A 22,899-nucleotide genomic window follows, 5' to 3' on the forward strand; every position below is an offset into this window, starting at 1 on the left:
TTCATCTGCGTGACAATGGTGCGCGTGTTGAGGTCCTCGAGCCCCGTGTACACAGTGCGGCTTGCTCCTGACCATCTCGAGCCTGCCTTCTCAGCTTCGTCCAAGACTATCTTCTAGCCGTAGCACACTTTTCGGAGTGATCTATACTGTGTGTTCTACTGTCTCCTAACTGACACGACCTCATATGCCCTTGATAATGCAGATCAACGTTCATCGACGATGATCTACGCGACGCGAATTCAGTTTCTTCCTCTTCGCGCGCGCCATCGCAAAGGTCATGCGCGTAGGATCCGAGACTGTTCCTCCGAGGACTATCTGCGGGAGGACTATTCGCGGCGAGATCGACGGGAGAAACTGCCGGTTGTGACCCGCAGCCGTGTGTCCCTTGCCGAGCTACTCAAGAAGCTACCACAGGAGCTCCTTGAACAGGTTTTCATATGCTGCAACGACGAAGGCCTGCCGCAATCCACTCTGCTTCCTGCGCACGTATGCCGGACATGGCGCTCGATCGCGTTTAACGAGAGGCGCATGTGGACGAAGCTTTCGGTCACAGACGATCAGTCCTGCGGGGCGGGGTCCATTGAGCAGCTGCGCGCGTGGTTCCAGAGGGCGAGCCCACTGCTCGTGGCCGTGACTGTCGCTGTGCCTGCAGAGGACCAGGATCAGGACCGGCTTGACCACTTTCTCTTGGACCATCGTACCCAGCCCCTTACAGGCCAAATCCGCGCGCTGGATATCACGGCGGCGAATGAGCGCTGGGAACGCCTGGCCGCTCTGCCGACTGATGCATTTCGCTCCCTCGAGAAACTTCAACTGAAGGGCGACGTCGTCTCGGCGAGCCTGCTCCCCCTCGGGACACCCCTCTCTTCCCTCTCGTACACACCGCACCTTCGTACGTTCGCCGTCGAGGGTCTTGTAGACATGGTGATGAGCAGGATGGACACGATCTTCCCTATTCGGTGGTCGCGACTGGAGCACCTATGCCTCGCTGGGGTACAGAACATGCACGGATTCCCGGATGTCTTCCGGCAGTGTACCTCGCTGAAGACTGCTAGCATCACTACCTGGGACTCCGAAAATGACAATTCGTCGGCGAGCCGGGATGCTGTGCCTCTCCCGCATCTCACGACGCTGGAGATCATGTTCTGGGAGTGGCCTGTCAAGTGTATGAGCGCGGTATCCCTTCCTGCGCTGAAGCATCTTTCCCTCACCGACACCCGGTCCATGGGCTTTAACTCGTGGGGCGATCTCGTAGCGCTTGCAGATCGCGCCGCAGGGTTAGAGGAGTTGCTAATCGATGGCCTGGATATGAAGAACCACGAGTCGGATTTCGAGACGCTGCTTACCCGCCTCCCTCGCCTGCGTGTCCTCGAGCTGTCCTCTATCGCCATGCGCCCGGAACACCTGCTGCCTATATTCTATCGCGCGTCCTCCTCCTCCCAGGCCGAGCTGGTGCCAGAGCTACGTCGCCTGTACCCCCAGGGCACGCGCCTCCTTCAGCTGCAGCACAATCGCACGTACAGCCCTGAGGTGTACAACACGTACGCCAGGGCATACGGCCTCATACGCAAGCTCCTCGAGCATCGCCTGCAAAGCCCACACTTCCGCGACTGCACCCTGACCTGTACCTACCCCTTCTATGTGGAGAAGGTCCCTCTGGACATCTGCCAGAGCGACGTCGTGGCTCTCGGAAACCTGATCACCAAGTGGCGGGCGAGAGCGCAGCTCCATGTAGACGGTATGTGGCAGATGGAGAAGCGCATCTTTGGGAACGTTGTAATAATGGGGTGGTAATTTGTAAGACTTGTGTTTTCTCACATGGCTCCTCATGAGTTTATCAGGCTGATGTATCGCATCCAGTTTACAGTGTTACATTTATGTCTGAAGCCGAGAAAGAGCGTGCGCAGGTAGCTCGCCCAACCCGACCTATCTAGAATATTACCAAAATACTGCAAGCGAATACACTATATACCTATGATCCATAACCTCTATATGTCCAATGCGCCGCAAAGCGGAGTACGGAAGTACGACAGCCCCGCCGCGGGGTCCGGCGGCGGTAACCTGCCCGCGCGGACATTCACCTGAAGCGACGGATGGATGAGACGCGGCGCCTTGAGGACCTTGTCACGCGCCGTGTGGAAGTCGACGAAGTCGCGTTCCGTAGTACCGAGTTTGACGTGCTTGTTATGTAGCCGCTGCTCAGCGACGGTGGTGACGCAGTTCTTTTCGCGGCCGTTGGGGTAGTCGTGGCCAACGAAGATCTCGTAGTCGGAGGGGAGGGAGCGGAGCTTTTGGAGGGACTGGGGGATGAACATGTTAGAGTGGTTCAATGGTCACGGTTGAGCGAAACGTACGCGGTACAAGGCGCGAGGATCTCCGCCTGGGAAGTCTGCACGCGCGGAGCCAAGGTCGGGCTGGAAAGAAGGTCGCATGTCAGGAATAGGACGAGGCATAATTGTGTAGTATACGCACCATGAAGATCGAGTCGCCAGTGAATACAGACTTCCCGACGAGGTAGCCTATGTGGTCCGGCGTGTGTCCGGGTAGATGAATCACCTGTACCGGCAGGTTCCCGAGCATGAAGACTTGATCGTCCTTAAGGAACATGTCGAAAGAAGTGGCGAGGTTCTGGGGCGCGAGGCCGTACACGGGCGCAAAGTGTTTTTGCACCTGCGCTATGCGCTCGCCGATGCAGATGGGGACGTTGCCGGGGAGATGGTGCTTGAGGTACTGCGAAGCTGTGAGATGGTCGGCATGCGCATGCGTCTCGCTGAAATGGTCAAAATTCATTAGAGACGAAGGCAGCATGATGTAAAGTGGACGCACAGAATTTTCGTGACGTTGAATCCATGATTTCGTACGAAAGCCAATATACCGTCTGCGGTGGACGTCGATAGCGTTCCAGAAGCTGGATCATAGTCGAGGACGGTGTCGATGAGGACGGCATCTTTGGACGAAGGGTCTGTGACCACATATTGCCTACGCGTAAAGTTGATCGGGCTGCCCGACTGACAAGGTCGATTACTTACCAAGTTTTCGTCGCTGGCTCGAAAAACGAATATGTGATCGGTAGCCCGGGTCTACCATCGCCATGTTCACTCCATGGCTGAGCTATGTTGCTCTCAGCGATCGTTGCGAGAGATCGTCGATGATTAGAGTATCGCTGATGTCTGAAGGCAGTCGGAATGCAGCTAGGTGCCCTTCTGCAGGCTGTCGCGTGTCGAAGTGCATTCGCAACGAAGAGAGTATTTCTTGCGCCAGATCGTAAGGAAGCCATGTCGTTGACGATCGGAGGCCTATGGGTGCTTATATATCGGTGAGCTGGAGCTTGTGCGCCACCGACTGTTCACCAGTGAAGTATATGTAGTATTCCGAATGTGGTGTTCATCCGAGGCTCGCCGGGTTCAGGATCCTTCACGAAGGCGCCGCTCTTCCCGCGCACGCGGAGAAGCAGTCACGATGCGGTAGTCCGGTAGTCGTGCCTTGAGCGCACTGTATGTGAGGAGAATGAAGGGCCAAGTAAGCAGAAGTGGCGTTCGAGTGGGATGACAGTCAGAGGGAGAAGTAGAGATAATTTCGAGCGAAAATTCCTTGTTCAAGTCTCGGAGCCATTGGCGCTGTTGGTGTGTTGCCTCATGGAGACCATTTTGGGGCGACGACGCGGACGTAACTTGGACCGAGTCGTATGGCTCAATAGAAGCATCCCAGGAACGCCGTGTATGTCCAAGGATGAGCTAAGGAGGTGGAAATGGACGAGGATGCTGAACATCGATGAACCTCATTGGAGAGATGAAGGAAAACGGGAAAAGGATGTGACGCGTTTTCCGAAGTTGAACCGTGGGAATTGCGCGTGACCGGACCGAGGGGCCGACGACCCCAGTCCAAGCGGTCGACCGTTACGTTCGACGGTCGGCGTCTCCACGCCTGTGCCTGCTCTCTTATTACCCCATGGCGCCGCGCTCAGGATACCAGCCGCTCGCGCAGTCCGTCGATGGCGACGACGACGATGTCTTCTCCGGGGACGAGGCCCCGCGCTCGCCTGGCCCTTCGCGACGTGTTCGCCGACGTGCACATCCTGGCAGTATAGACCTGAAGAAGCTGGACAATGCATTCAAGAGGCAATGAGATTATATCTAGCATCTGCTGTATGCTGATGAATGCATCAAGGTGGACAGAATCAATAGCGCAAAAGGTGAAGCGAAAGAAGAAAGCGAGCGGCGTGCAGCGCAGGAAGATCTGGCGAAGCGTGTTCGAGCCATACATCCCGCCTGCGTTCGAGGACACGGGACTAGTGCGTGTGCTATCTCAAAGTTAAAGAGAGAGTCTGATATCTATGTCAGGTCAAGACGCTGGATCATGAGCCACCGATGACCAAAGCCCAATTCGACGCGTACGTTCCTCCGCGCGTTCTGCCCTCCCTCCCTCATTAACGTGTCTGCAGCATGGTGCAGGCCGTCAAGGAGGCCATCTTGGAGGGGATCCATCCCAAGATGATTGCGAAGGGCTCCTCAGGCTCGTACTTTGCGCGAGCAAAGGATGAGACTGGGCGTGTGCGGACCGTGGCGTGCGTTGTCAACCCATACATAATATTCACGTACTGACCTGAAATATGACAGCGTGTTCAAACCCAAGGACGAAGAGCCGTACGGTCGCCTGAACCCGAAGACAACAAAGTGGTTGCATAGGCAGCTTCGCTTCATTATACCCTTTGGCCGTGCTTGTTTGATACCTAACCTAAGGCGCGTCGCATTCGTACATGTCGTCTGCAATACACTGACCTCTTCCTCCAGTTACATCTCTGAAGCTGCCGCATCCCTCCTAGACTCGCGGCTCAAACTGAACATAGTCCCGCCCACCCAACTGGTCGCCTTGTCAAGTCCAGTGAGTGCATTCCATGAACTATGCTACTCCGTCTGACTTCTCGAAGGCTTTCTTCTACGACTGGATCGACAGGAATGCATACAAGAAGGGCAAACCGCTACCTGACAAGATTGGCAGCATGCAAATATTCATGAACGGTTTCCAGGGCATGTTTTCTACTTCCCAGCCACTTCACTACGTAGAGTAACCCCTTCCCAGATGCCACGGACTTCCTGAGGAAACATCCCTGGCCTGGACGCACCATCAGCGACACCTTTGACGACTCGACACATCGGCGGAGCCATACCATGAAACGCATCCTTGGCGCAGTCAAGATCGTTTGTGGACGGACAGGAAGCGAACGAGACGTTGATGACGAGGAAGATGATGATCAGCTGCTGTACGATGCTTCCTATGAGACCGCGGACCGGCCGTTCTACTGGTCACAGGCGTTGCAACAGAGCTTCCGCGCAGAACTGGAGAAGTACGTACCGCGTCTACTACTTGTGGTCACGAAGTTACTGACGGGTTGTTCGTAGGCTTGTCATACTAGGTATGCGACGCCTGAGCTCACGAAGAGGAGTTGCTGACATTCGTAGACTATCTCATGCAGAATACTGACAGGTAAGTCATTGCCAACGGTCATAAGATATCTGCTAACACTCTTTCAGAGGATCCGACAACTACATGATCAAGTACTGCGACGGCGTACACGAGAAACCCGTAGTCGACACTCCTTCATCTCGCTCCTCCCGTACCATGCCGCAAATGACCGAAGTCCACGCACAACCGACCGCCACCCCACGCATGGAGGCAACAGCGTCCAGAGTGAACACCCCCGGCCCCTCAAATTCCGCCGACTACACCCGCCGACCGCACATCCACATCGCCGCCATCGACAACTCGCTCTCCTTCCCCCACGAGCACCCGCAGGGCTGGCGGTCGTATACGTATGGGTGGCTGTACCTCCCCGTCAGTATCATCGGCAAGCCGTTCAGCGAGGAGACGAGGAATCACTTTTTGCCGATGTTGACGAGCAAGACGTGGTGGGAGGAGACGACGTATGAGTTGGAGAAGTTGTTTTCGGTGGACGAGGGGTTCCATCCGAAGATGTTTTCGGTAAGTGAGTTTTGTGAGGGTTAGGAGCGGACGCTCATGAGGACCTTAGCGACAATTGGCTGTGATCAAGGGTGAGTGAGGATGTGTTGTGTATAAACTTCGATGCTTACATGTATGGAAGGCCAGGCATACAACATCATCCAGTCCTTGAAGCACGCTGTTCGTATGCGTGTCCTTAGTTGTGGCTACATCGCTCACCCCTATCACAGGACGAAGGCCCTTTGGAACTCACCCGACGGAAGAAAGTCATGGTCTGGGACGACGAGATCGAAGTCCCCGAGGGTGACCTCGACCACCCCGCCGACGAGGCCGAGATGCAGGGCCTCCCGTCCCCCCACATGTCCGTCTACAGCGTCCCCCTCCCCCGCCGCTCCCTCAGCATCTCGAGTGCGGACTTCCCCCCGCCCATGACGCGCACCTCGACCGACGCCTCCGGCGCGCCCCGCCCCGTCTCCTTTGCGTCCAAGATCCAGCGTGTGCACCCGGGCACAACGGGCGTGACAATGCTTGAACATCTGGAGCGTTTGGATGCGGTGGAGGCGAGTCTGCAAAGGCTGGGCATCGACGAGGATACGGTGCTCGAGGAGGACGATGTGGGTGATCGGCCCCCGACGCAGCCGCAGGTGCTGGCGGCGCAGGCGACGCTGGCGATCCCGACGCCGAGGCAGGTGGTGTCGGCGTCGCTTCCAGTGACCCCGTTCTCGCCGCCTAGCAGCCCGCCAATGCCGACGCTGCATGAGGCGGAGGTCGAGCGGAGTGTATCGCCGGAGAGCGATGATGAGGCGGATGTGGTGGCGATGTCGAAGAGCATGTCGCATGCGGAGGGGAGCCCACTGCATTCGCGGTGGGCGAGTCATCAGGCAGGCACCTCGCGCGCTGCCATGGAGTGGGCGGAGGCAGAGGCGGATGGCGAGTCTCCCCTGAAGACTGTCATCAACGAGGTATGTTTGAGTAGGTGACTTGCGATTGGAGAACTCGGCTGACGCCTTTGCAGCGCTTGGAGGTGATCGAGAAGAAGCCTTTGCTCAGCTGCTGGTAGCCGGGAAGTTACATCTTGGATAGCACACTTAGATCTTCTTGCTTTCTCATACATGGACGGACACCAGTGTAATAGATACCGAAAATAACAGTAAACAGAGAAGCAAGCAGGGAGTAGATTGTTGTCCGTAAAGGAACCAGCGGTTAGTCGCCATCATTGAGCAACCACTCCTCAAAGTTTGCCAAACGTCGCTTCTCTGCCTCGTCCCCAGTGCCATCGATATCGTCCGCCGCGTTACTACGCCTGAATCGCTGCCTGCCATCGTACAGGTACGCCTCCACTCGTCGACCGTCGAAGAAGCGACCATTCATTTTCTAGACGATTGTAAGCCAGACTCCTGACAGTCCTCTTTAGGCACCTACGATGATACAGGCTTGAGCACTCAATGGATCCCTAAACTTTATGGTCATCACGCCCTCGGGCTCTTTCTGCGAGAAGTCAGCCAGACTGTCGGTACCCACTGTGAAGGTCGAACTCACATCGTACAGAACTACGTTCGTGACCTCCCCAAGCGTCTCCGCTTCTTCGCGCACCTCCTCCTTCAGGTCCAGGAGGAGCGTAGCGTCCTTCTCGAGCTCTTCAAGCGTGAACATGTGCTTTAACACGACCACTCGACTATTCCTGTTCGCTACAGGTTGCGTGTCTTGGACCTCCAGCTGCGGTCCGAAGCCATCCTCGTCCTTCCATTCGTCAATCTTCCTGCGCTCATGTTAGAGAGTGTGGGATACAATGTTCAGGCCACGCACTTCTGCATCTTCCCGATCCGCCTCGTTGCCTTCTTCTTGTCGACGGTCCTGCGCGGCTTGTCCCCGCTCTGGCCGGCATTGCCCTTCGCGCTGAAATCGGCCTTGCTGACGGACATCCGCGTGCTAGGATCGCCGATCCGGAGTTCGGCGTCATCGAGGATGTTGAGGGCGAGCAGGACAGAGTCCTCCTTGAAGTACGACACGAGCGCCTCGCCGTTAAAGGTGCCGTCTTCCCGCGCGTACATCTTGACCTTCGGGTCCCCCTCGTCGTCCTCCTCGAGCACTCCGCATTTCGAGAAGCGCGCGACGAGTTCGTCCGAGTCCGTGTCGGGGGGGAGGCCCGTGACGTATACGGACGTGTTCTTCGACTTGCGCTCCGCGTCCTTCTTCTTCTTCTTGCTTGGGCCCTCGTCCGGCACGGTCGCCGACGTGTAGTCCACCTCCTTCCTCTTCTTGCTCTCGCGCTTGAGCACGGGCGCCGCCGGGGCGTTCTCGTCGACGCCTGCGACCGAGTATGCAGCCTGGTGCCGCTTGATGAGGTCGTCGTCCAGCTGTTGACCTGTCGGGCTCCATCACTCGGGTCTCACGGAGAGGCTGCACTGACCACGGGGACCCAGGAGCCCTTGGTGGCGTCGAATTCCATCTCATTTCCATCATCGTCTTCGAAACGCCAGGTCGCGGTCTCCTTGTTGTAGTACACGCTGTAAACGTGTCGCGTCAGTTGAATAGAGTCTGTCTGATATCACTGTGGCTCACAGGTGATCCGCTGAATAGGCTGCGGCTGACGGGGGACGGCCGAGAGCAGCGACAGCAGCGACAGCAGAGGCTGCTGACGCCGCCTGCACCGCGGATATCGAGCCGCCTGGCTGATTGTTGGCCATCTGTCGAAACTTCGGTGTATGTGGGAAATCGAAGAAGGGTCGCCAAACTTTGCGTTTGATGAGGAGCAGAGGTTGCGCACTGACGGAGATGAAAGAAAGTGAGCAGGTGGGGAAGAGGAGTGCCTGAATTCGTGGCGTCGTGGGAATTGATCACGCTAAATCCGTAAATCATTCATGGCTCCGATTTCGGAAGTTTGCGTTCAACTTTCACTACCCACACACTCCCTCGTCCACTTTCCCCGTTTGTCCCTTCGCAAATAATGGATCCATGCCCTCTCCTCCTCGCTGCAGCGTGTTCCCCAGCTTCTTAGCCGCCGGCTGAACGGTTAGAAGAACGTCTGCAAACATCGTGTCTACGCCGCAGTGCGGCAGCGGCTGTCTTTTGATGCACCTCCCACCTCACTCCCTGGCGACTACATTCTGAAGTCTCTTGCCGAACTCAAACTTGACTGCCAAATCTCTCCTACTTCCAGCGAAAACGTACATCCTTCTCGGACCTACTGCTTCCGATTTCCTTCAAACCTGCCAGTGGTCCAACGCCCGCCTGCTTCACAAATCCGCACTATAATGCTGTTTATGCGGCAGATCATAGGTCATCAACAACCTTATTGCCTAGTCTAATCCTTGCACTTGCCCGAAATCATTGCTGTAGCATTTCTGCGCCTCCCGAACGACCCACGAAGTCGCTCGTTTAGGTTCACTCCTCCTCCTTCGTGCGTTTTATCTCTCGGACATACAGCATCCCACGCTATTCTGGACAAGAAACTGCGAGGTGTGGCCACAATGCGGCTCCCCACACGCCGCCCGATCCCCAGGCCCGTTGCCCCATAGCGCCACCGGTCCCGCACGATTCGCTTCGCATATATAATCTCCTTTCGATTCGCCCCTACTCCCTCCAACACTACGCTATCCCCCACACTGCTCATCATGGCCTCTGCCTACCAAGACCCAAGTTTCTCTCCCGCCAACGACGCAGAGCTCCTCGCGCAGGCGCGCTCTGTGCTCAGTGGCACGCTCAAAAGCCAGCAGCACGCGTTGTTCTCGCAGCCGTTGCTGTACGTGAGCGGCGCGCTGGCTGGTCGCTCCATCCGTGGCGAGCTACACGAGCTGCGTGATCTGCAGGTCAATGCCGAGTGGGTATCTGAACCCTACGTCCTTCGACAACGAGCTGACCTTAGTGCACCGCAATAGTGGCATGGTCGTCCCCGCCCCTGTGCTGCTCGGCCGCCTCTTTGAGATCAAGAAGAACGAGCAGGGCTCGAAGGAGGTCGAGATCGACGAGGAAGAGTATGTGGCTATCCTTCGAACCTCCACTGGCGAACGCTTGATTCAATACTCGGACAGGCTCGACCTCCTCTGCCTCTTCGAGGCATCCACGGTTAACGGCGGCGAAGAAATGCACGCTCGAGACGCGCTCCACGACGTGATCACTTCGCCCGCCCAGCTCGTCAAGGTCGACGGCCACCCGTGCTACTTCTTCCACTTCCCGGTGAGCTCTTCTAGTTGACCGCCTGATCGCCGGGGCCTTTGTCTAGTCTCTAGACATATACTCCTTCTATCACACGTTTCGACTTATCTGACCCCTTTTTGCAGGACCTCGTCTTCAAGCGCTCGGGCACCTTCCGCCTCTCGTTCTTCTTCTTCGAGCAGGGCTCCTTCCCCGCCCAGCCCGAGCTGAGACCCTCTCCCGCTCAGCCTGCGGGCGACATCAACATCATGCAGGCCAAGTGCCCTTCGCGGTCTGTTCTGGTAGTCCCGCATCTTGCCTCGGAGGACGCCAGCGCGGACGGAGAGGCGGCGTAGATGTCTTCGATCCCGCGCAGGTTTGTTCGAGGTTGCGCCGGAGGTATCGAACGAGTGATCCGGGGATGGACAGGCCCAGTACGATTTTCAAGCGAGCTTGCGGCGGCCTTGAGGAGTATATAGCCCCCGTGAAGGTTGGGAGGCCCCGTCTATGTGGGGCTAGGTGGTACAGTAGGTTGCGCGACTGGGCCGCGTGGGACATTTAGAGCTCCAGCTCGAGCACCACGATACATACATCATACTGCGTATACGCTAAGAATTACGGTTTCTTGGGTAGGGTTTTCTGTATTTTCACCACTTGTTGTAGCCACTCTCCCGTAAAATTGTGTCTCTTGGATACATCGTTGGTCAAATCGCTATGCAGTAACCCTTGTGAGCGATCCCGGTAGCAAACGTGTTCATCTTCCTTCGAACCACCCTCCCCTCGGCCTTAGGCCACCGGTAAAGTTTGCACGCAATGGCCGACTCGTTGAACATGAAGAACAGAAGTGAGTTTCCAGATCAAGTTCCAAATGGATAGAAAAGGCAACTGAAGCGCACGCCACGTAAATTGCCTCCCCTTTATCCACTTCGTACACTTCCTCTGCCTCCGAAAAGTCACTCGCTCTTTCTCCGAGCCAAGGGAGTGTCCGAGTGAAAGGGTCCGAAGTGTCCCTTTATAATTAATCGAGGATTAGGGCAGCCTGCTGACCTAGAGCCGAGCCTCGTCCCTACAAATTGCGCAAGGCCGCGAACGAGGGCGCTGGAACAATACTTGCGCAGACGCGATCTTGGACGCTCATGTCTACGCCGCAGGGTGGCATCGAAGGCGCTAGGATGGTGGTCGAGATGAGCGAAGGCACCTCATGCGACTGGCTGGCCACTTATAATTTCGCTCTCATGGGAGAAAAATAGCACTCACAAATGGCAAATCCTTGGTACTCACCGGCGTCTTGTGTTTCTGAGAGAAATATACGTGCAGCAGCCTCCCCGGTAATCATAGAAGTGTCAATGGCATTTCATTGAGCTAAGCGCTTCGTCGAGTCAAGGATTACTTTCGAGAGTCGCCTTATCGGTTCCAAACTGAAGAGATAGAAGGACTTCCAGCCTCTTGTGCGGCAGAAAGGCCTCCGGAGTCTAGTGCGGTCGGCAAAGGTGGTCGGCGATAGTACAAAAGGAGAACAGAAACAGTCCGCATTCAGCCGACTGAGATGCGGCAGAGCGACTAATGGACGGAAATGTTGATGTTTGTGACCATGGAAAAACGAACCGTGCGAAAGCGGAAGCTTTCGCGGGTCCGAACCGTCTCGGCGTTTGCCGGTCACACTGGGGGCACTCGAGATGACGCGACAGGACGACTCGCAGCGCGCGCCAGGCTACTACTCCATCGCCGTAGCTGTACCTTTTTTAGTAGAGAAGTGTATACGGGGACGATCAGAGCAGATTCAGCCTCAGGGATCCATTAGCTACACTCATACAGTGGCTACAACCTGGTTAAAGCGAAACAAACAGAATATCCAAACTAATACAGGTAAAATAGGCACTGTGATCCACGAACATGATACACCAGCATAGTCTGTGGTAGGTGTGTCAGGTAGGAGTAGGGACATATGCGATGCGAGAGGTGGGTAGAGGCGGGTATCCCGTATGGAGGGTATGGTACGGCAGGGCAGAATCCTAGTGATTCAGGAAATTCGGCGAGTTTCATCTAGAAGGCAAGAACTCCCTATGAGGTTCTCGCGGAGAGCTGTTGCTTTCCGATACAACGCCGTCCAGGACAGAAAAGGATCCATCCTGCGGCAAAACGTTAGCTATGACCCGAGTATCAGGTACACAAACCGACCTCATTCGGGCGCACCCACTCCAATCTCCTCTCGCTCACAATCACGTCCATCTCCATCGAGTCCTTCCCGTTGTCCGCGTATTGGGCAAACGGCCCATCGTACGGAGGCCTCGATCCCGATTTTGGCGACCGATAGCCCGGCTCCAGGCTCCCATACGTCGAGGTCGGGTCCCCAAACGAGAGCGGGCCACCATACCTGGCTGTAAAGCCCCCTGCCGGCGCTGTGTTCCATGGTAAGGTGGTCTCCTCGGTCGAAGGGGAGACCATTTCATTGCTCGTTGTCAGTAATTTAGTGTCGTTGGAATAGAAGACGTCCTCGGCCGATGCCTTGCGCGTGTTGATCATCATGCGTGTGGTCAGGACTCCGAGAGCTGCGTGGAATGGCCTGGCAAGTATTCACCGTCGTCAGTCCTGGGATACAACATACAACAATCAGATGGCTAACACTTACGAATAGCTGAACCACGGTATCTTCGTGATCCCGACGACCATGAGGTTGTTGAAGACCAACAGGACCGTTACACTGTTCAACGTTAGCACGCTGGAGAAGTAAAGTAGAGAATCTACACACAGGAAGAAGTATATGATCTGATCTCGCAACACGAGCTGATACAATGATATTCGCTCGCCGCGTCGAAACCGCTGCGCAGTCGAATGCAGCGTCTTGTGTAGCGCGAAGAAGAACAAAACAGCCTCAAACGCCGTGGCTATAGAAGTGGAATCAACCTCCGGCGCGGCAGTACCTCAGTAGCAACGACATGAAACGCACCCGGTACCCACTGTGCCCATTCGATCCCTGTATGAATGGAAGGGCAGCCAGGTAGGGGGAGGTGGATCGCATCGGCGATGACAGCGCTGCGGCCCATGGCGTTGTGGATGAGGATCCAGAGGAAGGTGCCGATGGACGCGATGAACATGGCACCGTTGACCGCGGCGATGGTCTTTGAGCAGTCGTAGAGCGCGTATATTCGCAGCTGCATGACGATCTCGATGGACCAGAGGGCGATGGCGCCGACGACGCGGATTATCGTGTCCATTGCGACGCAGCTAGAGAAGATGGATTAGTAAGCTGAGCGAACGGGGAAGGGGGAGCATGCACGTACACGGTATCATTAGTGACTCCGGGGATAGTGAAGACATGAATTTGCGTGACGTCGAAGAGTAAGAGAGCGATGCTGTAGTATCGGATCTGGGAGGGGATTGGCGTTTCTTCGCGAGAGAGGGAGGGGGAAGAAGTACCCATAGAAACATGTATTTGCCGAAGCTGCCCTTCTGTGGCTGAAGAAAGGTATTAGTGATGGGGGACAGGATGTCTGCGGAGCGAACGCACCCAAATGTACCGTATCTCGTCCTCGACAGTCAAGACTAGACGATTTCGTGAGTGGGGAAGGATGGGCAGGGGGGCCATGCTCACAGTAATCATGCACGACCCACGTCAGACCGACCACTGTAGACTCGTCAGCATCCCGAACGATTCCCCATCTCCACAAATACGCACGGCACGCATGAAGCGGTATCAAGCTCGAGTGCCAGAGCTTGGTGAAGTGCGCGATCTCCTCCGGGGTGTATTCCCCCTCCATCTGAGCGCGGTGGGGATCACTTGCAAGCGTTGCCTGCGCGATTCCTAGCTTATTAGGCTAGCCCTCCGGAAGGGCACCGCCCCGCCGAGAGTCAATTGGCGACACGCCACCCACGGGTCGACTGTTGAGCCTTCCCTTGATGAGCTTTCCTCCGATCTCAGAGGCGCTCTCCTGCTGACGAACGCTCGCCACCGTGTTCTCCGAGGAGGACCGCTACTTGCTGATGAGCGCAGGACGAAAGAGGCACGACCATGATGAAAAAACGGGTCGCCGGCAACGACGAACGCGCGCTCATGTCAGTTCTGATTGGTGCGCGACGAATAGCGCGGGGGCATTTCCATTTGTCGGATTGATCGCGTGATCGCAAATCCCGGGGAATGCCGTTCCCCGGACCCTGCCCCGGAGTTGCCGTTCCATGTTGCACGGACGATCTTCCGTGTTGGATTGGCGGGAGGGCGGGGCTGACTGAGTAGTGGATTCCCTATATGGCTCTGGACACTCCAGCCTCTTCAGATGAGCTCGCAGCTCAGTCCGTGTGCGAGGAAGTAGGAAAACATGAGGGCTTTCGACCACGCGCTCATGTCAAGCAACAACTGTGGCTGATGATCGCCGCAGCCAGGTTATCGCAACCTGCTTCAAATTCCAACTACAGCCAGGCTATATCGATATGTTCAAGTTCCAGCTATGAATACGGAGACACATGTTCCACGAGAAGGTACAAACATCGCGAAGATATAGGTAGCGCATAATGATACGTGCAAGGGGGGTATTATGAAAGGGCCCGAGTCGGAAGGAGGTACGAGAGAGGCGGAAGGAAGAACTATGCAATGCAAGCCGGGGAGACACCAAGGAGACGGAGGGACATCGTAACGTTCGTGTATCTATCGTAAAGTCGCGAAGGGGCGTGTAGAAAGGAACGAAGAGGAATCCGAGAACATGAACATGATGATCCAGTATGCAAGGTCAAGAGGCAGTACACACCCATCACGCAGTCGCCGATACAGGTACAGGCGACGGAGTCAAGGTCGGCTCTTCCGTCAACGCGATAACCTGTGATGCCAGCGTCGGTGCCATCGGAATCGGCGCAACAGTCACCGGAGGAGCAGGCGAGGGCGAGTCCTTAGCAGGGGGCTCGGGACCAGGTTGGTTGATGTCGGGCGTAGGCTGGTGGATATCGGGCCCTGCTGGGACATCCTCTGGCTCTTCCGGAATCGGTGACTCATGCTTGGGTATGGGCTGAGCAGGGACCGTTGCATCAGGCTTCTCGGGGAAGTCCCACGGGCGAGGAACCTGATCAGAGTCGTCAGCCGCTGATACGAACGTCTCTGGCCTGGGAGGGTGAACATACCAGGGCCGCGGGCATGATCCTTGAAAAATTCCGTCTCAGCGTTCGTACTGCACCTCAATGGAATAGCGTACCAAGTAGCGGCGCACACGACACCTTGGCCGTGATTCTGCTTCGTGATAGTATCGAACTCGAAGTCGATGAACTGCGATATGTAGCGAACGAATGGAAGAAGCTCTTTCACGCCGTTGTTCACGAGTGACAACGCGGTGAGGAAGTTGACCAGCTGGCCCGACACCGACTTCGCGCTCTATCAGTCCTCGTCAGCATTCGTACGCAGACCATAAGCCAAAGGGCTCACCGCCAGATACGACAGCGTCGGCGGCGGCAGGCACAGCTCGAGCCCCCACCAGTCTGATTCGGAAAAGGGTGAGAATGCTGAGCGGCACAAAGTAGATACCCAACTTACACGTCAGTACGGAGATCCGGTCTGTGGGAGGATAGACACCTATACGGGAAGCTCAGCATAAGCGCTCAGGTGCTTCGCAGACAGAAGTACGTACCAGCGTGGTCGGGAAGGATAGCTCTGCCCGTCGCGTAGCCAAGCGCCATGAGCTGGGGCGTAATCTGCTGCACGCCATTGATGACCGTCTCTGCCGTCGGGACGGCGCCCGAGAGCAAGCCCTTCCCGTCTCCGGACTGACCAAGACCCAGGTCAGGCGTAAGCAGCAGGTCCACGATGTGCATCTCGTCGATAACATTGCGCAGCTTTGCAGCGGCCGCATTGCCCTGCAGGAAGTTCGGGAGCTCGAGAGGAGGGGACTCGTCTTCCTGCGCAAGCTTCGAGAAGTGCAACTCGTCCTCCTTCTCCTCGCTGTGTGCCAGACAAACAGCATGAATGGGGCCCTTCGCGCCATGCTCCGTGGCTTGCGCATCTGAGCTAGAGAGAGCGCGTAGCTGTGCGATGACGCGGTTTGCCTCCTTCGGCTTCATCAACTGGGACTTCACTTTCCCCAGCTGCGGCTTGGCGACTGCTTTGGTGACCTTGGGTGAGCTAGGCGTTACTGGGTCCAGTCCGACGATGAGGGCGCGGACGAGATGCGCGCTCTCCTTAGCGCGACGATCAGCAGCAGAAGTATGCGTGCGCTTCAAGACGCGATGTTCCAGCGCCTCTGCGGCATCTTCTCGGAGCTTGTGCTCTTCGTCCGTGGTGAGAGCTGCCTTGTGAGAGGGCGAGAAGGAGAGCGTCTTGAGGGAGAAGCGGCGAGCTCGCTTAGATGGAGCGACGATGGGAAAGTCCGCCTTCGAGTCATGTTCCTCTGGGAGGGGGGCAGAGGGGGCAGATGGCGAGCTCGACGCGCTGGTGTTCCCACTACTCTCCTCGGCTGACGACTCTGCGATGCCCGCCGATCGCGCACTGGGGGCCGCCGCGTCCTGCTTGGCATCCTGCGCGTCGGGCTTGACGAGGTTGACCTTGGAAGACGAGAAGTAGCCGAGTAAGCCCATGGTGGTGGTAGCGGAGAGAGATGCAGCAGAAGCCCGCACCAGGCGAGTGCGAAGTCTTGAGCTTCCCGGACAGCGCTGGTCTCCAGATCAGCCACCGACGTCTATCCCACGTGCGACGGATCAGATGGCGGCCGGACGCGTGCTCGCTGCTTTCCGAATTCGGAACTTGAACTCGAACTGTCATGCGCGTGTCACACCTGGGGCAGCGGCGTGAGAGATACGACTGGAGCGCAACTGCTGGCACTCTTTGCCAGCTCGACGCGTCAAATATGGGTGTGGGACTGCGTATAAAAACCATTGACGTGCTTCGTGGACGATAGCGACCCTTGCTCTTGGCCCTCCAAGCGATTCTAGCCTTGCAACTTGAGCTTGAGTAGCCATGTCTACAGCCGCGCGCAAAACGTTCGGCGATGTCGTTCGGTAAGCTACTCTACTCTACATCTTGACCATCCCGCTCACGAAAGCCAGCAATTTCTCGCCCGCTTGGTTCGCCGTCAACATGGGCACAGGCGCGATCAGCATCCTTTTCCATGCCTGGCCATACGGCACGGGTGGCAGCGCGCTCAATTTCTTCACGTTGATCTTCTTTGGCCTCAACATCGTTCTCTTCTTGACGTTCTGCATGATCTCTGCCATTCGGTACTTCCGTTACCCAGGGCTATGGACGATCATGGTCCATCATCCAGTGCAAAGCCTGTTTCTCGGGACGTTCCCTATGGGTGAGCATCCACACCACTGTCCGTTAGTTATCCTGTATTCATTTCGTGAATCAGGCGCGGCCACCATACTCAACATCGCTGTCAACACCGTCAATGAGACCTACGGCGTCGGTGGCAAGGGCCTGCTCTACTTCCTCTGGGCATGCTGGTGGGCCGACGTATTCACATCCATCGCATGTTGCTTCCTAATGATACACGTCATGTTCGCATTTTCTTCGCGGTACATCTCTATTCATGGCTGATAATTCGTATAGGACCATACAACACACGCATTCCCTCGACAAGATGACTGCCGTTTGGCTACTGCCCGTCGTGACCGTCATTGTCGCGTCCGCTTCAGGCGGGGTCATTGCTCCATCGCTCTACAAGTATTCTGCATCCCACGCACTCATCACAATTACGCTGTCTGCTGTCCTCGTCACCATCGGTATCACACTCGCACTCATGATGCTCACGATCTATCTCCTACGCCTCATCGTGCATGGTCTTCCCCCTACGGCGACCATCATATCCGTTTTCCTTCCACTTGGTCCCACAGGTATGATCACTCCTTCGACGACCTGCTTACTCTTATCTGACCCTTTGAATAGGCCAGGCCGGCTTTTCCATCATACTCATCGGCCAATGCTTCAGACAGTTTCTACCTGTCTACAGCGGAGATTCAATGCTGCTACGTGGCATGCCGACGGGAGAATCGATCGAAGTCGTTTGCACCTCTATCTGCTTCGTGCTCTGGTCGATGTGCACGATGTGGGTTATCTTCGCGTTTCTCAGCATCCAAAACGTCATCCGCAAGACGCCCATCCCTTTCAAAGTACCCTTCTGGGGCCTTATTTTCCCGAACGTGCGTATATTTCCTCGCCACACACTATGCACTCGCTAACCTCCCTCCTGATAGGGTGTCTACGCCAACACGACCATCACGCTCGGCGTCGCGCTCGACTCGGGCTTCTTCAAGATCTGGGGCTGCATCTACGCCGCCATGACCCTCTGCATGTGGCTCTACGTCGCCTGGCGCTCCATCGGCCTCGTCCACACCCGCGAGATCTTCGAGGCGCCCTGCCTCGAGGCCGTCGACGTTGAGAAGCTCCGCCGCCGGGGCATCCGCATCTCGTACGGCCGCCACATGGACGGGCAGGGCCTCCCCGCCTCCGCCCCCGAGTCCTCTGGCGCGTACCCCGAGGAGAAGGTGCCCGACGCGTACCGCTCGCCGTACAGCTCGGGCTGCTCGCAGGTCGGCCTCCCGCACCACTCGGAGATCCGCCTCCCGCCGCTTGATTTGCCGTTCCCGGCCGCGGCGGCGGGTGGCGAGGATAAGGACCTGAAGAAGAGCCCGAGGGATGTGAGGGTGGAGGATGCGTCGGCGAGCAGGCGCAGCTCGAGGGTGGCAGATATTGTGTCCATTCGGCGCACGGATTCGCGGCATGAGAGCGAGGTGTGGGGGAATGGCGTCGACTCGCCCAAAAGCCCGGCGCCACCGCTGCCGCCCCTCTCGTTGCACGGGCGGGACGCGCATGTACAGCTGTCCTCAGACGGAACGCGCGTACCGTCGGCGGCGAACGAGCACGTCGCATTTCCTGCGCCTCATCCCGATTACGTGTCTCCTAGGGCTCAGCCTCACTATCAGCTGCACTCGCAAATGGTGTCACCCGTCTCTCACCCCGTGTCGCCCGTCGCCCTGCATAACTCTTCCATCTCCCACCACGTATCGCCCGTCTCGCACCACATCTCGCCCTACGAACTTCAGATGCCGCTCCCGACGTCGCCCACACGCTCCGCCCCACTGTCGCCCACGCATGCTAATCCGCTGTCGCCACGTCGCAGCGGGGAACGGGTGCACAACTGGCGCGCCAGGTATAGAGACAATAACCCGTATCACTGATTCGGGCGCAGAATACTTTCACGTAGACGTGGCTCTCACTTCTCAGCTGCGTCTCGCGATGCAATGTTATATAGAAGAACGTTATGTAGCCATGCTTCATCCACATACACGCAGCCGGGTCTGATTCAAGAACTGTACACTTCCAAAATAGAATTCAGTGACAATGTTGGGCATCCACGAGTCTTCATTCGCGTTTCCTCTCGCTTGTAAGAAGACACTGAGAGCTGAGGCCACCAATTCACGACGACGAAATCCATCCGCGTACATACGCAGCAAAGTAAGAGAGCCAGCTGAGCTCACGGTGCTCCCAAGGCACATTCTCAGACGGAGACCACGGAATCGCGCTCTGAAGCTTGGTTAGAACTGGCGGCAGTGGCGTAGAAAAGAGTACCCACCGATGTAGTCAATGATCCCGCCCGACCCGGTTAGGCTCTGCAGCTGCGTGATCATGGCCTCAGGGATGACGGCGGAGAAGCCCTGACGACGGGCTCGTGAGCTTCCTGTACCCGGTCCACCCAAGGCATTCAACACACCTTCAGCATGTAATCGTAGATTTCCGTCACGACGCCGCCCTGCGCCTCAATCTCGCTCGCGTGCTGCTTGATCTCCGCAGGGGTCGTGCCGTCCTTGAACATGACGATGCACTCTGCACGACGTGTGAGCAATGTTGCACCAGCAGCAGTAGTAGCGAGGTAAAGGGGGAGATACGCACTGGTGTGGCCCGACGACGAGCCCATCATCTCGGTCATCTCTGCCTCGGACATCATATGCCCCCCGGGCATGTCCATCATGTGGCGGATAGGAGCCATGGTGAGTAGAGTTTTGTGAGGAGGACGGATAGGTAGTATACAAGAGGGTGAAGGTGGTGGTGGTGGTTGCGGAAGAAGTCGTGAGATGGGTAGCTCGGCAGAGTCGTCGACGGCGGGCTTCGCAGGCCAGACCCGCCGCAGACGACGGCGCCGCGCAAGCTGCCGTCCTCATTCCGAATTGCTGTTCATTCCATCGTCCACAACAATCAACACCTACCTTCAGTCATGCCGCGTCACCTGATTGCGGGCTGAATGTCGCGCCACCAGTGTTAGATCTCTCATCGCGCTCGTACAAGTTACTCAGCAAATTCCATCCTCTTCCTATAGCACGTACAGATACAAGGGTTCATACAAGCAGTCAATATGCGCGTCCGCATACGTTAGATCGATAAGGATAGTTGTCCGATTACTGCGTCGTCACCACGCCGTCGGGCTCTGTAGGGATGCTATCAGCGACTGAGGAGGTGTACACAGGGTACGAGGTGCGCACCGATGTAGTCAATGTCGTCGCCGACGAAGCTGTTCAAGGACTGCAAGTGCTCTGGCGTGATCTTGGCGGAGAAGCCCTGCGATGATCGTTAGACTTCGGTGTTTGCGAGGTGAGTGGCGCACATACATTCAAGATGGAGTCGTAAACGTTGAGGACCTCGCCACCTATGGGAGATCGCATTAGCGACCCGTGTGCGATGGATGAAGATGCGACTCACCATTCTGATTGACCTGCTCGACGTGTTTCTGGATCTGGTCCTTCGAGACACCCTGCTTGAAGACGACGATGTACTCTGCGATAGCCAGTGAGCAACGGCGCAGATATCAAGCAGCGAACGCCCTCACTCTCAGCGGACATTATGGTTGATTTACTGGGGGTGTGAAGGTGCAGATGGGAGTTCCGGACAGGAAGATAATGGCGAAGCTGCGCGCCGTGATGACGTGCAGAGCAGCGCAGTGATGCCATGACAAATACTACCTTTTTTGGAAAACAAGGGGAAAGTGCCCAGGACGAACGATGATGTCAATGGCGGTATAGTAGGGCGCGAGCGTAGGCCAGCGTACATGACAGAGATCCAGATGTGTAGCTATGGAGAACAGTAGTGTGCAAGGAGCGTGGGTCTATGGTCACTTAGGCGGCCACAGTGGAGGTGCTAGAGGGTAACGTGGACGGTATACGCACAAGTAAAAATACAGGTTTGAACTGGTCCATCGCATCGTCATGGTACGTTCGCTGCAGGTCCGGTGCTATGCAATCGAGGAAGCGGAGGCGATGCTCTCCTGCCCTCTTCCTTGATGAAGATGTCCGGGTATCGCGCTTCAATATATCGCTCTGCCTCTTCCTGGATACCATCGTCGCTGGCGGAACCCATGTCACCATGGGATCGCGCAAAATGCACGCTTGTTCTCCAGTCAGTTGGTGGTGTCCAAGTGAAGGAGGAATCGACAGTTCCAGTCTTCATCCCCGCAACGCGCACGGATATGGCCAGGAGGGCGATACCTAAGGAGAAATCTCAGCGCATAACCCATGGAAGGTGCCTTCAGACTCACCCGTGACGGATGGGATCATAACTTGCCTGGACGCGAGGTCAGCTGGTGAGCAAGGTAAAGCAACGACGGATACGCACATGTAGACCATGCCCGGATGTTGCAGAAAGAAGAACAGGTTGTACAAGAACAACACTGTCAGATACAAGCCTGCAGACTGCGAGATGATGGATGCAATGCGGATCAGACTGCCGCTCCTCCTAGAATACCGATGCAACCCTGCGCGCGCTGACTCCGAATGTTGCGAGAGCAGGCGATATATCAGGAGCCCAGTGGTGATGACATTTTGGGCGAGCACCATAGTGAGCGCTGCGCTGACTTGCCGAATGTCCTGGACCACACCCGTCGCCGTGAACACGATGATAACTGGTAGGAAGAGTTGTCCGAGTGGTCAGTGTAGAGGGAAGCACGACGAACATAATGTCCCAGCCAGTAAAGCCCACGGTATCGCTGTAACGCGGAAATTGTAATCCCATAGCAAGTGTGTTCTGAGAGCCTGGAAAATGGTCTTAGTGGCATGACCCTCGAGACCGAGCGAGAACGCACTATCAAGAAGTCCCCCATCCACATCTGCACGAACGCGAGGAGGCACGATACGTCTGCGACTAGCTTGGCCGCCTTCCCGTCCACATAGTCGGTGTATGGCGACCGCGTAGCCCCGTAGATCGACAGGCCTGCTCCACGCGTCAACATAGGGCTCCTACGAAGCGAGGGACTTCGCTTCACCAGAGCAGGCGACCCCGACAAGATACATCAGGATCGTGACCACGAAGTAGACCTAAACGAAGCAGTGAGTGTAGTCAGGAAGAATAGATGATCGAGCACGCACCTTTCCCGCTAGTGTCTTCCCCGTCCCATGCCTATACCTCGAGATCATATACTGGAGGAAAAGAGTGGTGTAGATGCCTTGAGGGGGGACACATATGTCATGAACAGCGCCAAGGTGAACACATATAGACGTACCGAAGAATACAGCCTGAATACGGAATACGGAAGAAGTACAACGGCGATCAGCTCCTCATCAAGCTTGACGCACATAGGCGGGGAGGGGACTTCAACGCACCTCTAACCAATTTGCCAGCGGCAGCGGCAGCACCTTGGCGACATCCCAGTGGCCGCCCTCAGCGCCGGGCATGTCAGAAGTAGTGATAAGACGCAAGGAGGGCTGCACATGGGTTTCTCACGAGGCAGAGTTGCCATGTCTTCATGTGCTGGAGGCGGCGGTGACATGATCGTGATCGAGGCTAGAAGTTGACAACTGCGCACCGGTGGCGCGCACTTGGTCATTGTCCTATCCTTGGTCCTATCGATT

At 56.5% G+C, this 22,899-nt stretch overlaps 12 protein-coding genes across 12 annotated transcripts; 4 read left to right on the forward strand and 8 right to left on the reverse strand.

Moving 5' to 3' along the window:
* Positions 1-75: 75 nt before the first annotated feature.
* On the forward strand, positions 76-1,978 carry SCHCODRAFT_01158360 (uncharacterized protein). Its single transcript, XM_003029427.3, has 2 exons — positions 76-148; positions 203-1,978. Exon 2 carries the CDS (start codon positions 220-222, stop codon positions 1,792-1,794), a length of 1,575 nt encoding a protein of 524 aa, XP_003029473.1. The 5' UTR covers positions 76-148; positions 203-219; the 3' UTR covers positions 1,795-1,978.
* A 10-nt stretch (positions 1,979-1,988) lies between these two features.
* Positions 1,989-3,093, reverse strand: SCHCODRAFT_02670650 (Metallo-hydrolase/oxidoreductase; the record flags this gene model as incomplete). Its single annotated transcript, XM_003029826.1, has 5 exons — positions 1,989-2,300; positions 2,355-2,414; positions 2,473-2,770; positions 2,827-2,979; positions 3,026-3,093. The coding sequence occupies 5 exons, from the start codon at positions 3,091-3,093 to the stop codon at positions 1,989-1,991; spliced, it is 891 nt and encodes a 296-aa protein (XP_003029872.1).
* Positions 3,094-4,147: 1,054 nt separating this feature from the next.
* SCHCODRAFT_02740023 (uncharacterized protein) lies at positions 4,148-7,442 on the forward strand (the record flags this gene model as incomplete). Its single annotated transcript, XM_050347163.1, has 13 exons — positions 4,148-4,291; positions 4,341-4,390; positions 4,442-4,564; positions 4,617-4,643; positions 4,791-4,881; positions 4,928-5,018; positions 5,080-5,348; positions 5,444-5,484; positions 5,532-5,979; positions 6,029-6,050; positions 6,101-6,138; positions 6,189-6,920; positions 6,974-7,442. The coding sequence occupies 13 exons, from the start codon at positions 4,148-4,150 to the stop codon at positions 7,016-7,018; spliced, it is 2,121 nt and encodes a 706-aa protein (XP_050198934.1). The 3' UTR covers positions 7,019-7,442.
* SCHCODRAFT_02635312 (uncharacterized protein) lies at positions 7,114-8,736 on the reverse strand. The gene is made up of 6 exons (XM_003029827.2): positions 8,521-8,736; positions 8,369-8,465; positions 7,765-8,315; positions 7,498-7,717; positions 7,381-7,446; positions 7,114-7,332 (listed from the first exon to the last, which is right to left on the reverse strand). Exons 1-6 carry the CDS (start codon positions 8,643-8,645, stop codon positions 7,162-7,164), a joined length of 1,230 nt encoding a protein of 409 aa, XP_003029873.2. The 5' UTR covers positions 8,646-8,736; the 3' UTR covers positions 7,114-7,161.
* Positions 8,737-9,270: 534 nt separating this feature from the next.
* On the forward strand, positions 9,271-10,622 carry SCHCODRAFT_02373996 (uncharacterized protein). Its single transcript, XM_003029429.3, has 3 exons — positions 9,271-9,778; positions 9,837-10,134; positions 10,239-10,622. Exons 1-3 carry the CDS (start codon positions 9,573-9,575, stop codon positions 10,446-10,448), a joined length of 714 nt encoding a protein of 237 aa, XP_003029475.1. The 5' UTR covers positions 9,271-9,572; the 3' UTR covers positions 10,449-10,622.
* A 1,174-nt stretch (positions 10,623-11,796) lies between these two features.
* SCHCODRAFT_02550102 (uncharacterized protein) lies at positions 11,797-14,198 on the reverse strand. Its single transcript, XM_050343667.1, has 10 exons — positions 13,769-14,198; positions 13,685-13,717; positions 13,601-13,635; positions 13,510-13,548; positions 13,374-13,459; positions 13,040-13,317; positions 12,842-12,977; positions 12,722-12,793; positions 12,271-12,655; positions 11,797-12,221 (listed from the first exon to the last, which is right to left on the reverse strand). The coding sequence occupies exons 1-10, from the start codon at positions 13,848-13,850 to the stop codon at positions 12,132-12,134; spliced, it is 1,236 nt and encodes a 411-aa protein (XP_050198935.1). The 5' UTR covers positions 13,851-14,198; the 3' UTR covers positions 11,797-12,131.
* A 233-nt stretch (positions 14,199-14,431) lies between these two features.
* SCHCODRAFT_02635321 (uncharacterized protein) lies at positions 14,432-16,734 on the reverse strand. Its single transcript, XM_003029829.2, has 6 exons — positions 15,699-16,734; positions 15,605-15,643; positions 15,497-15,549; positions 15,270-15,445; positions 15,199-15,217; positions 14,432-15,140 (listed from the first exon to the last, which is right to left on the reverse strand). The coding sequence occupies exons 1-6, from the start codon at positions 16,639-16,641 to the stop codon at positions 14,835-14,837; spliced, it is 1,536 nt and encodes a 511-aa protein (XP_003029875.2). The 5' UTR covers positions 16,642-16,734; the 3' UTR covers positions 14,432-14,834.
* Positions 16,735-17,020: 286 nt separating this feature from the next.
* On the forward strand, positions 17,021-19,242 carry SCHCODRAFT_02509700 (uncharacterized protein; the record flags this gene model as incomplete). Its single annotated transcript, XM_003029430.2, has 6 exons — positions 17,021-17,061; positions 17,110-17,360; positions 17,415-17,562; positions 17,615-17,898; positions 17,951-18,204; positions 18,259-19,242. 6 exons carry the CDS (start codon positions 17,021-17,023, stop codon positions 19,240-19,242), a joined length of 1,962 nt encoding a protein of 653 aa, XP_003029476.2.
* Positions 19,243-19,290: 48 nt separating this feature from the next.
* On the reverse strand, positions 19,291-19,752 carry SCHCODRAFT_02374157 (uncharacterized protein). The gene is made up of 2 exons (XM_050342507.1): positions 19,638-19,752; positions 19,291-19,588 (listed from the first exon to the last, which is right to left on the reverse strand). The coding sequence occupies exon 2, from the start codon at positions 19,558-19,560 to the stop codon at positions 19,339-19,341; it is 222 nt and encodes a 73-aa protein (XP_050198936.1). The 5' UTR covers positions 19,561-19,588; positions 19,638-19,752; the 3' UTR covers positions 19,291-19,338.
* On the reverse strand, positions 19,563-20,051 carry SCHCODRAFT_01100852 (uncharacterized protein; the record flags this gene model as incomplete). The annotated part of the gene is made up of 3 exons (XM_003029830.2): positions 19,563-19,588; positions 19,638-19,719; positions 19,776-20,051. 3 exons carry the CDS (start codon positions 20,049-20,051, stop codon positions 19,563-19,565), a joined length of 384 nt encoding a protein of 127 aa, XP_003029876.1.
* A 256-nt stretch (positions 20,052-20,307) lies between these two features.
* Positions 20,308-21,040, reverse strand: SCHCODRAFT_02635327 (protease propeptide/inhibitor). The gene is made up of 5 exons (XM_003029831.3): positions 20,886-21,040; positions 20,759-20,833; positions 20,668-20,705; positions 20,542-20,617; positions 20,308-20,486 (listed from the first exon to the last, which is right to left on the reverse strand). Exons 1-5 carry the CDS (start codon positions 20,896-20,898, stop codon positions 20,458-20,460), a joined length of 231 nt encoding a protein of 76 aa, XP_003029877.1. The 5' UTR covers positions 20,899-21,040; the 3' UTR covers positions 20,308-20,457.
* A 4-nt stretch (positions 21,041-21,044) lies between these two features.
* Positions 21,045-22,747, reverse strand: SCHCODRAFT_02635333 (uncharacterized protein). Its single transcript, XM_003029832.2, has 9 exons — positions 22,651-22,747; positions 22,551-22,563; positions 22,417-22,493; positions 22,314-22,365; positions 22,134-22,261; positions 22,005-22,083; positions 21,668-21,953; positions 21,591-21,616; positions 21,045-21,540 (listed from the first exon to the last, which is right to left on the reverse strand). The coding sequence occupies exons 1-9, from the start codon at positions 22,720-22,722 to the stop codon at positions 21,260-21,262; spliced, it is 1,014 nt and encodes a 337-aa protein (XP_003029878.1). The 5' UTR covers positions 22,723-22,747; the 3' UTR covers positions 21,045-21,259.
* Positions 22,748-22,899: the final 152 nt, after the last annotated feature.

The sequence above is a fragment of the Schizophyllum commune genome, assembly GCF_000143185.2.
Source record: "Schizophyllum commune H4-8 unplaced genomic scaffold SCHCOscaffold_9, whole genome shotgun sequence".
NCBI classification, from domain to species: Eukaryota; Fungi; Basidiomycota; class Agaricomycetes; order Agaricales; family Schizophyllaceae; genus Schizophyllum; species Schizophyllum commune.